The sequence below is a fragment of the Entelurus aequoreus genome, linkage group LG26 (assembly GCF_033978785.1).
Source record: "Entelurus aequoreus isolate RoL-2023_Sb linkage group LG26, RoL_Eaeq_v1.1, whole genome shotgun sequence".
In the NCBI taxonomy this organism is placed as follows: Eukaryota; Metazoa; Chordata; class Actinopteri; order Syngnathiformes; family Syngnathidae; genus Entelurus; species Entelurus aequoreus.
In genome coordinates, this window is record NC_084756.1 from 11495507 (window position 1) to 11511578 (window position 16072).

The 16072-nt window shown below is 37.6% G+C and overlaps 1 protein-coding gene across 1 annotated transcript in view; it reads left to right on the plus strand.

The window, feature by feature from the left end:
• Nucleotides 1-6800, plus strand: part of myg1 (myg1 exonuclease) — a 69960-nt gene extending 63160 nt beyond the window's left edge. The window contains exon 7 of the mRNA XM_062037645.1: nt 4516-6800. Within this exon, the coding sequence (XP_061893629.1) occupies nt 4516-4705 (190 nt within the window). The 3' untranslated portion in view covers nt 4706-6800. The remainder of the gene's footprint in view (nt 1-4515) is intronic.
• The last annotated feature ends 9272 nt before the right edge of the window (nt 6801-16072 follow it).

Sequence of the window (16072 nt, forward strand, 5' to 3'; positions counted from 1 at the left end):
GTTATTTTGTTATACATTCAAGCGGAAGCCTGTTTTCCTTTATAGTGCCCACCTGCTCATTGCTTATCTTTTCCATTTCTTGCCACCCTGTGATTGGCCATCCCTGCTGTCACTTTATCTGCATGTAAACACCTGCTACTGTAAATTATTACCATGTTTCAACTTGACATATGTTAGCATCAGAGGTAGGGTTGTGCGGTATGCCGGTACTATTAAAGTACCACAGTACCAATGAATAAAAAATAAGATATATAATGCCTTTGAAAAATAACGATTTTTTTTTTTTCATAAACATAATGGTGGTATCCGCATTGATGACTGATGGTGCTTGGCGATGACGTCACAGACGGGCGACAGACTGGCGTAACGTTTAACGTCTTTATTTCTTTAAAAGCGCTACAACTTTTTATAAAGTCTGTTTTCTTTTCTAGTATCAATAAAAACGATACATTTCCTTTTAGAAGGATTTTAGATCAAAATATATCTTCTGGGAGGCCAACTATAGGGGCGGTATAGCTCGGTTGGTAGAGTGGCTGTGTCAGCAACTTGAGGGTTCCAGGTTCGATCCCCGCTTCCGCCATCCTAGTCACTGCCGTTGTGTCCTTGGGCAAGACACTTTACCCACCTGCTCCCAGTGCTACCCACACTGGTTTAAATGTAACTTAGATATTGGGTTTCACTATGTAAAGCGCTTTGAGTCACTAGAGAAAAAGCGCTATATAAATATAAATCACTTCACTTCAACTAGCAAAGCACAGATTGGTATACTTGAATTTTAGGTATATAAATCGGTCTATTCAATCAATTGCACACCTAATAAGAAATGTATGTTTAACGTGTCATACGATTATCTATTAAATTAAAGATAATGACATTTTTTATGGTCCCCTTTATTTTGAAAAGTATCTGAATACATTTTTGTACTGGTACCAGAATATTGTCATCGGGACAACACTAATGTTTACTATACTATCTGAATCAATCTGTGTGGTAATAGTTGTCAATTTTGTGATGTACTTAGACTTGGGCTGAGTTTCTACCTTACCATTAGCGAGGGGCGATATTGCCTAAAATCTATATCACGATATATATTGCAGCCTCCTGCAATAACGATATACATCACAATATATTATTTCTCATATAAATAATAATAGAAGCATTTCAAATATTCTACTTTCGCTGCAGACATATTGTCATTTTCAATTGTATTATTTTCTCAAAACTCTTTTTATTTTTATTTTTTTATTTTTTATTAAATCAACATAGAAAAAACACAAAATACACTTTCAACTAGTGCATCAACCCAAAAAAACCTCCCTCCCCCATTCACACTCATCCACACCCACTCACACAAAAGGGGTTGTTTCTTTCTGCTACCAATATTCTGGTTCTCAAAACTCTTACTAAGATATAAACATTCCATCAGTCTTTATACCAGTGAGAGCAGACATTGTACAGTAAGCGTTTGTTTCATCATGTTCGTAGTTTGCATTTTTTGTTTAGCACTTAGCAATTCAGCTACATGATGCTTACTGTTTCACTAAAGCTGGATCTGTTTAGCACAAAACATTTAAAACTTGTAGATTATCCTCCTTATGGAAAACCCAAAACCAGTGAAGTTGGCACGTTGTGTAAATGGTAAACAAAAACAGAATACAATGATTTGCTAATCCTTTTCAACCTATATTCAATTGAATAAACTGCAAAGACAAGATACTTAACATTCGAACTGGAAAACTTTATTTTTTGCAAATATTAGCTCATTTGGAATTTGATGCCTGCAACATGTTTTAAAAAAGCTGGCACAAGTGGCAAAAAAGACTGAGAAAGTTGAGAAATGCTCATCAAACACTTATTTGGAACATCAAACAGGTGAACAGGCTAATTGGGAAATGCTCAGTTATTCACAAACAAGGATGGGGCGAGGTTCACCACTTTGTAAACAAATACGTGAGCAAATTGTCCAACAGTATCTTGTCTTTGCAGTCTATACAATTGAATAGAAGTTGAAAAGGATTTGCAGATCATTGTATTCTGTTTTTATTTACCATTTACACAACGTGCCAACTTCACTGGTTTTGTGATTTGTAAAATATTAGGTTCTGGATCATCATTTGTCCCAAAGTAGTCTTTGTTGTCTCTCATGAAGTCAGCCATGAGTAGTAGTATTGTAGTTGTTGAAGGTAAAAGCGAACATTGCGAAATTAATGCGCTGCTACATGCTTAAAATGAGTAAAATGCGTAAATATTACATATTATGAATGTGCCTGTTACTACATTACATATGTACTTAGTGTGTATATAAAACGTTGATGGGAGTGTTTGAATGTTTTTGTGAGAGCTGTATAGGCGGACTCGGGCTACTTCAATTGACTCCATTGTTAGTTGACTTTTGCCAGCATCAATTTACGATTTAAAATGTAATAATAATGAAAAAGATGTGTACTGGGTCTCACCTGAGATTGGTAGGTCGTGAGTTCAAGCCCCGACTGAGTCATACCAAAGACTATAAAATTGGGAGCCATTACCTCCCGGCTTGGCACTCAGTATTAAGGGTTGGAACTGGGGCGTTAAATCACCAAAATGATTCCCGAGCGCGGCCACCACTGCTGCTCACTGCTCCCCTCATCTCCCAGGGGGTGGAACAAGGGGATGGGTCAAATGCAGAGGGTAATTTCACCACACCTAGTGTGTGTGTGTGACTATCAGTGGTACTTTAACTTTAACTTAAACTTAACACAAGGATTGTTGATGGTAGGGAAAATCACCCCCAAAAAGTGCAGATCCCCTTTAACTGGCTTTGCTTGTCTCAAAGTGCTTTTTTCAGAGATTTTAGATGCAAGATGGTATAATCTGATACTTTTTATGATATCGCTTCATTATCAGTATACTTAGTTGGGAGTGTGTGTGTGTAAAATGAGTGAGCGACACACATCCTGGTTTAATGTTTTCTCAGTGTTGTTCATGCATGTTGATGAAAGCATTAAAGTGCACTGGTGGCTGTGTCTGTCTCCTTGACCCCAAGCAGCAGTGACTTGACTCTCTGAGAAGGAACGATAAAAGTTTATAGCAGCAAAAAACCCTCATGAGCGGCAAGAGCATTTCAATAATTGTATCGCAAAGTTAAATATCGCAATAGTTTGGTTTATCGACACACTTATATTATGCACTATTTACACTATTCCTACTTTTCATCAAGCATCAGTTATTTGTTAACAGAAAGCGCAGAACATGGGGTTGTCTTGACATTTTTAACAGTTCAAAGACATCCTCCGCAGGGAATAAAAAATGGTAACACAGAAAGCAGCGTTGAAAGACTATTTAGATCAGGGGTGTCAAACTCATTTTAGCTCAGGGGCCGCATGGAGGAAAATCTATTCCCAAATAGTAAAATCATGGCATGATAACTTAAAAATAAAGGCAACTTCAGTTTGTTTTCTTTGTTTTACTTTGGCCAAAAATAGAACAAAGACATTCTGAAAACGTACAAATCACAAATAATACTGTGGACAAAACACTTCAAATCTGTTGAAAATTCTGAGGAAATTGGTGCAGTTTCAAAAACACAATGAGCTTAGACTTGGTCTCAGTGTATGTACAAAGCCAGGATTAAACTTTAAGTCACAGTCTTTCTGGGATTGAACAAAAACACATGTAAACTCTTCTAGGTATCAAACACCTCCTTTGTCATCTCCTCGTATCAATCCAGTGCTAACTCAACAAACCGTAAGAAACAGAGGTAAAAACTATTCAAAAGGGTTAAGTTCACTTTTCTCGTGTTTGACAGACATTTTGGGGCAACGATTCTGCCAAATGACCATGTGTTCGAAGCAGGACACGTAAAACGGCAGGTTTTAAGTTTCATGTGGGTCGAGGAGGACGAGCCACAGTCACCCTTTACTGTGTACCTTTTGCATGGCCCCGGTATAAACCGTTTGCTTGCCTAACAGAATTGCTGTGGCATCCAGTGGACACATTTGGAACAGCAATTTCTTTTGTTCAAAAAAAAAAAAAAAAGCAGCTCATTTTTATACTTGGCAAACTCTCCACGCGGGCCGGATCAGGCCCGGGGCCGTACGTTTCACACCCCTGATTTAGATAAATGGCCCTTTAATACTGTACTGGCTGGGAGGCAAACGAGCTGCTCTCCTTTTTAATATAATTTTCCTCCTGCGTGCCTTCCCTTCAGAGACACACTGTGTGGGTAAGGTCAACCCTCTCCCAGACAATCTTTCCCCTGATTGACGGCGTGCCCCAGTGGCTCCTCGCCAATGACTGTGCCGGTCTGTGATTTTCCACATTACTGGAGGAGAAGAATAAAGCTGATTGCTTCTGTTGGCCTATTTTTGCAGAGGCTGACCGAGGCCATGTGATGTTTCCGGCCGGTTACCTGCACATCAGGAAGCTCTGCTGACATGCAGTCAAAACACTTTGTATACATGGCGGCGTGTGTCAACAGCAAGTGAATCGTGTTCATCTGTATGCAAACTCAGCCATCTTGTCTTCCTGTGCCAGGCTGTCCCTGCTGGAGGAGTGGCGGGGCGTCCGTGACCAAGACCTGTCAAAGCTCAGTGGCATCGAGGGCTGCATCTTTGTCCATGCCTCTGGCTTCATTGGCGGGAACAAGACACGGGAAGGAGTCCTGGAGATGGCCCGGAGGACCCTGCAGGCCGCTGCACAGTTGCCTGCCAACGGCGACTCTTGACCAAAGAGAATGTTGGTTTGTTAGCGTGGAAGTGCAAACAATCCGAGGAAACAATTACAAAAGTGGAAATCCAAGTAATTAAATATCTAAACAAGGGGTGTCAAACGTACGGCATTAAAAATAAGCCAATATTTTTGAATGAAAGAAACTGCTGTTCTAAATGTGTCCACTAGATGTCGCAATAGCAGTTCTTTGTATCTTTGTAGATGATGCTATATATGTAAAAAAAATAAATAACCACATGATGTTAGTGCACCAGTCGAGGAAAATGAGCAAACCACATAAATAACATCCTGTAATTTGATTTTTATCTTGATAGATTAAAAATGAACACCAATGGGTTAAGTCATGAACATTGTCACATAATTTATTCAGAAAGTATAAATAACCTCAAATAAAAATAGAATACTATAAACCGCAACATGTAAGTGTAAAAAACAACAACCCTACAACGTTATGATTTGTACATTTTCAGAATGTGCTCGTTCTATTTTTAAACAAATAAAACAATCTGAGGTTGTCTTTATATTTAAGTTATCGTGCCGTGATTTTGGGAGTACATTTTTCTCCATGTGGCCCCTGATCTAAAATGAGTTTGACACCCCTGCTCTAAACTCTTATCAAAGGTGATAATTGAAAAAAAAACAAAAATACATTTCTATGTTAGACCTCTTTGCCCATTGAAAGTAATATGTATACGGAATTATATAGAAATAAGCTAAATCTAAAACAAAAAAATTCTCAATCTAGTTTAGATTTCCACTTTTTGTCATGTGCCAATTAGTTCAAATTCAGCCTTTACAAAGACTATAATTCACCTGGTAATTGATACTGTCAGAGATGCATACAATTAGAGTAATGTGTGTAATTGAGATGTTTTTCTAATGCTTTGTTCCTCTATAGTAGTCAAAATATTAGTCTTTTCTTTTCTTTTTTTAAAGAAGTGAAGTTTAACACCACATCCACATTAATAAAACGCTACAATGAAGACCTTCGCCTCAGTAAAAAGTCCTTAAAAGATATTCACTGTCCCACAAATTCCTGCATTTACCAAACATAAGGAAAATGTGAGAGAAAAAGGCTATTGAGTTAACTTGTGAGTTGTCACAAAAAAAAGGTTGCATTAATCATTAACACACACTTACAGCAGATTATTCATGCAGTTTATTTTGAGCGTACAAGCTCTTTTACCATAACTGCTACACGGTCAGTGATCAGCACAACAATTAGTGAGGAGACTCTGACTGGTGTGCTCGCTGGCAAATTTCCCTCCAAAATACAGCCTGAAAGGACTTAGGATAAAACTTCTACTTGGCTTTGTGCAAATACATGACAGTACAATGTTTAAAAAGGTTCCTGGGTGGTAATCTGAAAAAAAAAATTGCATTTGTCTACAAATGTTTTTATTTTAAAGCAAATTTTAATTATACAAGCGAGTAATAACCTGTGATTAATCATGATTAATCCGAATTCCAAATGTGATTAATTATGATTAATCCGAATTCCAAAATGTGATTAATCTGATGAAAAAAATTATTATTTGGCAACCCTAACAACACAAAATAAACAAATCTCAGCTCCCCTGCTATCTTTTCTAGTAACTTTGTTTCACTTAAGATACATTTGCTCTCCTAACATTAGGCTTTTGTCTTGTAATTTGGATCATTTAAATTGGTTTCCTGTGGTGTTTGCAACAAAAACACGGACATTGTGGTGTAAAACCCCACAAAAGTGAACAAATAATCTGGGATCCATGTCTTCGCTTTTCTTCTTTTAACGCAAAGGGCTTTTTTCTTGAAATTTGCATAGTATATTTTACCAGTAAGTCATGCAATATTTGCTAGAAAAATAAGGACATGTGATTTCAGATACGTATTTTTTTACTTTCAATATGCAAATCAAATAGTCAAGATTTATTTTCTTTTGGTCCATTTTTCAACGCTCGACAGTTTGTTAAATCTGTTACCCAACCAAAGAAAAAACATATGCAGAATTATTATCCTTATTGTCTTTGAAAAGGTATGTATTTGCATCTCATTGGATTATGCAGGTGTGTGGTCACTTTCACTGTTTCCAATAAATAAAACACTTCTCATGACATTTTGGTCTGTTCTGTTTTGCAGACATGCTTAAGGTTCAGCAGCAACATATAACCAAGGAGCTCCCTCAAAGCCTTAGAACACATCGCCATGGAGGTTATGGCTCCTTTCATTTCTGGCACGCTTGCATTAAGCGGCGCACTACAAAGAGGCGCACAAGCTATTTTCTGCCAGGCTGCCATCAAAGCGTCTAATGTGGCTCTGATTAATTCGCAGAAATTACATTTTCAAAGCTCACAAGGAGGCGGCCCGTGTTGTGGTTACGAGTCGGCCAGCAGTCCATCTCCATGTGGTCAAATTGGTTAAGGCGAGGACTCTTGGGTTTATTCTGCTTTTTTGCCCTCTGTTACTCCCACTTTACTGCATGTGCTCTTTTCATTTGTCATTCCCTTTTGCACTTTCATTCTCCATGGGTGCAGCACTCTTTTTGAATTCCTGCTCTGGTCTCTTTGTGCTCATATTACCGCACTAACACTTTTGCATCAATGAATGGCGATACACCAATGCAACTATTTCTATTTCTCACACATTTTGGTCCACATTGTGCTGGACCTGAGCTGAGGTCTCAGTGATAACACACAATAATGCATTCAGTGGCTCACACTTCATTTGTCGTTATGTTTGAATGCAGTAATAACTGACCTCTGCAGAGCAAAAATATTTTTGATGCACTTCATACCCAACCTAATAGAGGATTGTAAAATGCTCCATAAAAGGAAGTGTTATGAACAGGGTTGTAACCAGGATTTGACAACCAAGGTCACAATTTGGTGGTCTAAGACAGTGTTTTTCAACCACTGTGTTGCGGCACACGAGAGATGATCTTATTTCACCTATTTGGGTTAAAAATATTTTTTGCAAACCAGTAATTATAGTCTGCAAATTATGTGTTGTTGTTGAGTGTCCGTGCTGTCTAGAGCTCGGCGGAGTAACCGTGTAATACTCTTCCATATCAGTAGGTGGCAGCCGGTAGCTAATTGCTTTGTACAAACCCTGTTTCCATATGAGTTGGGAAATTGTGTTAGATGTAAATATAAACGAAATACAATGATTCGCAAATCATTTTCAACCCATATTCAGTTGAATATGCTACAAAGACAACATATTTGGTGTTCAAACTGATAAACTTTTTTTTTTTGCAAATCATTAACTTTAGAATTTGATGCCAGCAACACGTGACAAAGAAGTTGGGGAAGGTGGCAATAAATACTGATAAAGTTGAACACTCATTTGGAACATCCCACAGGTCCCCGCCACATCTGCGGTCCCCTCCAAGGTTTCTCATTGTCCCATTGGGTTGAGTTTTTCCTTGCCCTGATGTGGGATCTGAGCCGAGGATGTCGTTGTGGCTTGTGCAGCCCTTTGAGACACTCGTGATTTAGGGCTATATAAGTAAACATTGATTGATTGACTAATTATATTATATTATACTTACTTAAAAATGCACGCATTTAGTTGTATTCAGTGTTAAAAAATATTATATGGCTCTCACGGAAATACATTTTAAAATATTTGGCTTTCATGGCTCTGTCATCCAAAAAGGTTCCCGACCCCTGCTCTACTCCTACCGGTGGGGGCTCTTACCAGATGTCGTTATTGTGTTTACACTTACTCCTAAAAGCCAACTGCTGCTATCCTTTAAGTTTCCCAATGTCCTGGGGGGAAAAGCCCCCACTCTCTTGATGTGCTGTGATGGACATCTGCACCCGAAGCTACAGGATACTGTATTCCTTGCGCACTAATAGACAGAAAGAGTGCGCACTTGATTTCAGGTCATCGATGGAAAAATGCATTTTTAGACAATATGACTTGCCTGAGCAGCTAGGAGACACCGAGAGTAACAAGCGATAGAAAATGGATTAGTAAGGACAGATGAATTTTGGGGACCTCTGCTCTAAGGTGTGTATGAGCTGAACATTTAAAAAGTAGAAATGTGGATGCGAAAAGGTCAGAAGATTAATTAGAATGCTTTTCAGCACTCACAAAATGAGTTACACTCGAACGAATAATTAAAACAACATAATACAAAATCAGAAGATATTTTCTAATTGATTAATCGCTGCAGTCGTGCATTTTCACTGCATGGGTACACAACTCCAACATGGTCCTGCCGTGCAAAAATGGCTACCGAGCGTCTGAGCGGAACACCGGCCCTCATCCTGACCTCTTGTTAGTGGATCGACCCCAGTGAGAGAGAAGGAACACCTCACTGCTTTTCCTTCTTGACTCCATCAGGCTGCACACTGCAGGGTGTGTGTTCTTACCCTAATGTCCTCCTTCCTCTTCACTCCACACAATCACAGCCTTGTTTTCCGCCCTCAGCTTGTTTGCAGATGACTTTAATTGCCGGCAAACAGATGATGCTCTCACTGGTCATTAACATTGTCATCAGCAAGGACTCCATCTTATTCCTGAGTGTCATATCTCCTCTCCACTGATGGAAAAAGTACAGCAGGTCCCCGCTTGGTCACGTGTGTCTGTTTGTGTGTCTTCTTGTATTTCTACCCTTCTTGAGACATCAAAAAGGAGAAGTACCTTCCATATAAGGAGGTGTGAACAAGTTAGGACATAACTCATGGTCCCAATAAACTCAAATTTAAACTCAATATGGAAAACCATTGCATCTAATAGAGAGCCAAATACTAGAGTCTGTGAACATTGCTCCAAAGTCAGGATTTTTTTGTTGATTTAATGTGCATACAAAAGTAAACATTGACCGGTGCAAAGGCAGCAATATATGATAAAACAAGACGGCAGCTAAAGAAGGACTTCCCTATTCATCCTTAAAAAAAACGTCAGGTGAACAGCTGATTTTACGACTTCCGGTGCTGACGTAAGACTACACATATGTGACCATAGGATGAACAAATGCACTACGCTACTAAAACTATTGTGGCCGTTAACAGTTAGCTTCTACAGCTGGGATGCCCAAAGTGCGGCACAGGGACCATCTGTGGTCCGTGACTACTTTGTCATCGGCCTTAAGCACATTACAAAAATACAAAAAAATATAGAGATCTCATTTGCACCCCTGGTGGTGAAATCTATCAAAACAAGGGTGGTCCCAAAAAGGAAGGGATTTTTCAAATTGACTGTCGGTTTTAAAAGTGCTCCCCCTCTGGCCAACATATGTAATAAGTGTGTGTAAGAAATTAAAATGCGCCACCTTATTACTTTTTAATGCAAAATTGTGACATTTGTCATATAAGATTCTGACTTATCACAATATTGCCATTTTTTTTGTTGTTCTTGTAAAATAGTGACATTTTTTGAGTAAAATTCCGATTATTGTAATGTTGCCAAAATTTTAAAGTTTTCTTATATAATTGTGACTTTCGTTCTCTTTTCATAAATTTGCCTAAATTTTAAGCTTTTTCTTGGAACATTGCGACTGTCATTGAGTAAAATTCCAACTTTTATCATAATATTGCACAAATTTTAACTTGCGTTGAGTAACATTACGACTTTTATTACAATACTGCCTAAATTCGAAGTTTTTCTCGTGAAATTCCAACTCATTTTTCACAACAAGCTTTTTTTATATTTGCATAGTATATATATGTTATTATACATCTAGAAAGGGTGGTCCTAAAGAGGTAGGCATTATTCGGAGGTTTCAAGAAGGTAGCAAATACAAGTGTGTGTGTGTGTGTGTGTCCTCTGTCAGACAAGGAGACTGTCAGAGGCAATGCAGGAAATACAAAAAAATAACTCATAAAAAATGAGATGCATCACTTGCAGCATTTTCGATCACATTTGTCAGGCCTGGAAATGTCAGTTTTGACTAAGTTGATGTGTGAAGGACAAGCTGCATGGGACATGAGGGGAGGAAGCCATGGAGACCCTGAGGGCTCTGTGGCACATTGACACTTTTCCCCCCTGCTTGCTTACTTGCAAAAAGACCAACGGACACTTGTCTTTTTTTTAGGTTTTTTTTTACAGCCGTTTGTAATGTGTTTTTTAGGGATGGGCGATATGGCCTAAAACCTATATTGTGATATATATTGCAGCCACCTGCAATAACGATATATATCACTGTTGATTATCTGGCAAAAAAATGATAAAATAATAATTTCGAAACAGGTTACCAGGTCTCATAATTTAGCTGCTGATGTATGCAGTAACATATTGCATCATTTCCAGTTCGTCGCTACATCTGTAAGTGCAAGTTATGCAAAGCGTAAGCCATTTATCAACAACACCCAGACACGCCGCCGGCTAAGATGGACTGATGCAAAGTGGAAAAGTGTTCTGTGGTCTGACGAGTCCACATTTCAAATTGTTTTTGGAAACTGTGGACGTCGTGTCCTCCGGGACAAAGAGGAAAAGAACCATCCGGATTGTTATAGGCGCAAAGTTGAAAAGCCAGCATGTGTGATGGTATGGGGGTGTATTAGTGCCCAAGGCATGGGTAACTTACACATCTGTGAAGGCACCATTAATGCTGAAAGGTACATACAGGTTTTGGAGCAACATATGTTGCCATCCAAGCAACGTTATCATGGACGCCCCTGCTTATTTCAGCAAGCCAAGCCACGTGTTACAACAGCGTGGCTTCGTCGTAAAAGAGTGTGGGTACTAGACTGGCCTGCCTGTAGTCCAGACCTGTCTCCCATTGAAAATGTGTTGCGCAATAGGAAGCCTAAAATAGCAGAAGGGCGACTTGAACAACTTAAGCTGTACATCAAGCAAGTATGGGAAATAATTCCACTTCAAAAATGTGTCTCCTCAGTTCCCAGAAGTTTACTGAGTGTTGTTAAAAGGAAAGGCCATGTAACACAGTGGTAAAAACTTGTTTGCAATGTGTTGCTGCCATTAAATTCTAACTTCATGATTATTTGCAAAAAAAAATAAAGTTTTTCAGTGTAAACATTAAATATATTGTCTTTGCAGTCTATTCAATTGAATATAAGTTGAAAAGGATTTGCAAATCATTGTATTCTCTTTTTATTTACCTTTTTTTTTAAATGTATTATTAACCTCCTTATCCATTACTGTTAATATTTGGTTACTTTCTGCTGTAACATGTTTCTATCTCCACTTCTGTTAAAATATAATAAACATTTATTATTGGATACTTAACATAAGTTGTGGGTGACACTTCAAATTGGATCCAATACCACGTAGTTACTGAGGCAGTATTGGTCATATTAATGTTCATTTTTAACATTTCATTATCATTAAATGATTACAATCCTAATTGACAAAAACACCAATGAAATTTTTTACTCATTCCCTTTTAGTGCATACAATATTTTGAGCAAAATAAGTCAACACAAACAATAACTACTATTGGAACTTATTTAAATCCTTTGGTTTTTGTCCTTAAAGTCCTTCTGTGTCCAGGGACTTATTTCCAGAGTTTGTAAGCAATGACAAAAACCACAAAATAGTTTTTGTGATAATAAAATATTGGTCTAATCACTGTTGGATCCTACCATGTAGTGAAACAAGTATGACTGTTCATATTTGTATCGATTAATCCACCTCTGTTTACATTTCATACCCTCTAATGGTGTGTAGCATGTTTAGCCGCCCGATTGCTCGATTAATCGAACAAACTCATCCACAGATTACTAAAATAATCGATAGCTGCAGCCCCAGTTGGAAAAAGAATGTTTTTCCTGAATTATTTCAATTTATAATAACTGTTAAATATTTTCTTGTGTAATATATTAATTTTCCAAGGCTTATTACAAGTCCATTGTAAAGATGATTATAATACTCCAGAAATTGCTCGTTTATCGCAATTAATTGGCTCTGGGCTCTGGACCGTGGTAAATTAAAGTTGGAATTATTAATTATAAATCAAATACTTTTATAACTCAACATGAAATAACACTCACTTAGTCATCTTTACACTCTTTTTTACCCCAACAGTAATGCTGTCTGAGGCTGAGCCAATCAGTGGCCAGTATTCTGAATAGCACATCTAGTAGCCAGTACTATTGTAATATTGATACTTTTAGTTATTTTAGCCATGTTATGCCAACAAATGCTTAATTTAGGCCAAAAATCCAAAGAATATGCTTTAAAAAAATATGTGATAAAGTAAAACTGCATACTTTGAAACCAGGGACAACTGTATGTGGTGGGTCTGGCTTGACACAAGGGCGACGCGGCAGTGCGGCTGGATCAAAAGAGACGTCGTAGACGCTTTACTGAACCAAAAGTTGCTTTATTACAAGCGAGTGTCATTATACAGGACCGCAGTACCTGGAGGAGGTCAGGTCAAGGAAATGAAGGACTCCTAACCATCAGTTTTATATTCCTCATTCCTGTCTCTGTGTGTGTGTGCTAAGTCAGGAGAGCTTTAAGTCGTTGTTGACCTTAAGCTAGACAGGTAGTCTCTTCTCAGGGATAGGGCTATCACTTTTGCATTTCGAAGTCCCAATTAGGGCCTCTTTCCTATAAGAAGTGATCCAATCCACCTGCAGATGTCAAACTTAAGCGGCCTTATCTTATTATGTGCTCAAACTGAAATACCACTGTTTACTTAAACTTGGTGGTTTGCTTTTTCCAAGGTGAATATGAACATTCACCATATGCAAAACATAATATGAGTTAATTGATTCACTTCAGTGCCACTCCTAAAGGCTTCAGTCACGCGCAGGATTCTCACAGGAATGTTATTCTATATGCTGTATAATACATATGTTATTCTATATATAATAAATATGTTATTCTATATATAATACATATGTTATTCTATATATAATAAATATGTTATTCTATATATAATACATATGTTATTCTATATATAATACATATGTTTTTCTATATATAATACATATGTTATTCTATATATAATACATATGTTATTCTATATATAATACATATGTTATTCTACATGTGATACATATGTTATTCAATATATAAAACGTATTTTGTTCTATACAGTATATAATACATGTTATTCTATATATAATACATATGTTATTTTATATATAATACATATGTTATTCTATATATAACACATATATTATTCTACATATAATACATACTTTTCCTGAGGGAACTCTCCTGAAGGAATCAATAAAGTACTATCTATGTATATGTTATTTTATATATAATACATATGTTATTCTTTATATAATACATATGTTATTCTACATATAATACATATGTTATTCTTTATATAATACACATGTTATTCTATATATAATACATATGTTATTTTACACCATTTTTCGTCCCTTCTTTATTGTTATTCTTATTCTTTTTGCCTCGGCATAACTTCACCCCTGCATGCTCAAACTGAAATACCACTGTTTACTTAAACTTGGTGGTGTGCTTTTGCCAAGATGAATATGAACATTCACCATATGCAAAACATAATGTGAGTTAATTAATTCACTTCAATGCCACTCCTAAAGGCTTCAGTCACGCGCAGGATTCTCACAGGAATGAGGCAAAAATACAACCCTACCTACTGTATCTCATTATAAGATGTTATGTACCCTACCTACAGTCGCGGTCAAAAGTTGACATACACTTGTAAAGAACATAATGTCGTAGCTGTCTTGAGTTTCCAATAATTTCAACAACTCTTATTTTTTTATGATAGAGTGATTGGAGCACATAATTGTTGGTCACAAAAAACATTCATGAAGTTTGCTTCTTTTATGAATTTATTATAGGTCTACTGAAAATGTGAGCAAATCTGCTGTATACATACAGCAATGTTAATATTTGCTTACATGTCCCTTGGCAAGTTTCACTGCAATAAGATTATTTTGGTAGCCATCCACAAGCTTCTGCTTGAATTTTTGACCACTGTCATGTCTGTTCATGTTTTTGTTTTGGCCATGTGTTTGTTTTTTGGACTCTTTTTTAGTTCCTGGTTGCACTTCCTTGTTTGTTTGTTTCCATAGCAACTCATTAGTTTTCACCTGTCTTGTCACGCACCTGTTTCACGTTTTGAGTCACGCACCTGTTTTCACTGATCATGTCACTATTTAAATCTGTCTGTTTCTGTTGTTCGTCCTGGCGACCTCACACTTTTTCATCCCTCTACTTCATGTCATGTTCACAGTTCCTTGTCAAGTAAGTTTTGTTTATTAATGCCACAGTTAGTGTTTTTGTTTTATTGTTCATTAGTGATGGGTTGATGAGGCGTCATGAAGCGTTTCGACACATTGCAAAACTGTATTGATGCTGTGTCGATACTGTGTCACTAAATACTGACATCTGCTGGACATTAAAAATCCCTACAGGCAACCTATGGACCGACTCAACTGACACTGATTTTTTTGACCTAGTATATACAATAATATAAACCAAGTCATTGTATTACATTTAGGATTATTTAATATCTTAATTTAAATAAAAATATATTTTTATCTTTTTTAGATACAGTCAATAAATAATGTGAACATGTATCCTGACTAGGATGGTAGAAAGTGGGGATTGAACCCCAGTAACCAGCAACCCTCCGATTGCTGGCACGGCCACTTAACCAACTTCGCCACGCCGTCATTCCTGAAACTTTCTCTAGTAACAGCATTCCATGATTAATATCAATAAATTAACATTAATAATAAATAACAGAAAAATAAGCACACGTATGACTGAGGAGTCATAGTGTAACTTTGTGTGGTGTTTGAGTTGTCCGACTTTTTGTGTGGCCATAAACGCACCAGTGGCTTAGTGGTATGCGTGTTGTTGACGAACACCGTTAGGGCCGCTTGTTGTCACTGTCACTCAAAGTTGCATTTCAAAATTACACAGAATAAATGTGTTTATTTTGTTTAGAATTTAGATGGGTTTGATTTGGTGCGCGGCATATATTTGCTGTGCGCAGAGGACGCTTGAGCAGTGCGCAATTGCGCAGGCGCGCACCTTAGAGGGAACGTTGCTCACGGGGCACAGAGGAGGCGTCAGTGCGATACGGTTTGCGTATCGGTCACGTGACCAAAGCAGCTCATGATCGGTCACGTGACTTTCTAAAAGCGGTACACAGGGTGTCGCTCTATGAGCTCGACGCATGCGCCAATGCATCTGTGTTGCCGGACCCATCACTATTGTTCATAGTTTCTGCCTTTGTGCAAGTTTTGTGTTTATACCCAAGTTTTGTATTTCCGCCATTGTGCGCGCCTTTTGTTTGCTTCCCTTTTTTGTAGTTTATTAGTGTTAAAATAAATAATGTATTTAAATTCACGCCTTGCCCGCGCCAATTTTCCGTTGCCTTCTGGAGAAACAAAACCCAAGAACCCAGTCTTGACAACCACTCCTCTTGACAAAATTGGTGCAGCTCAGCTAAATTTGT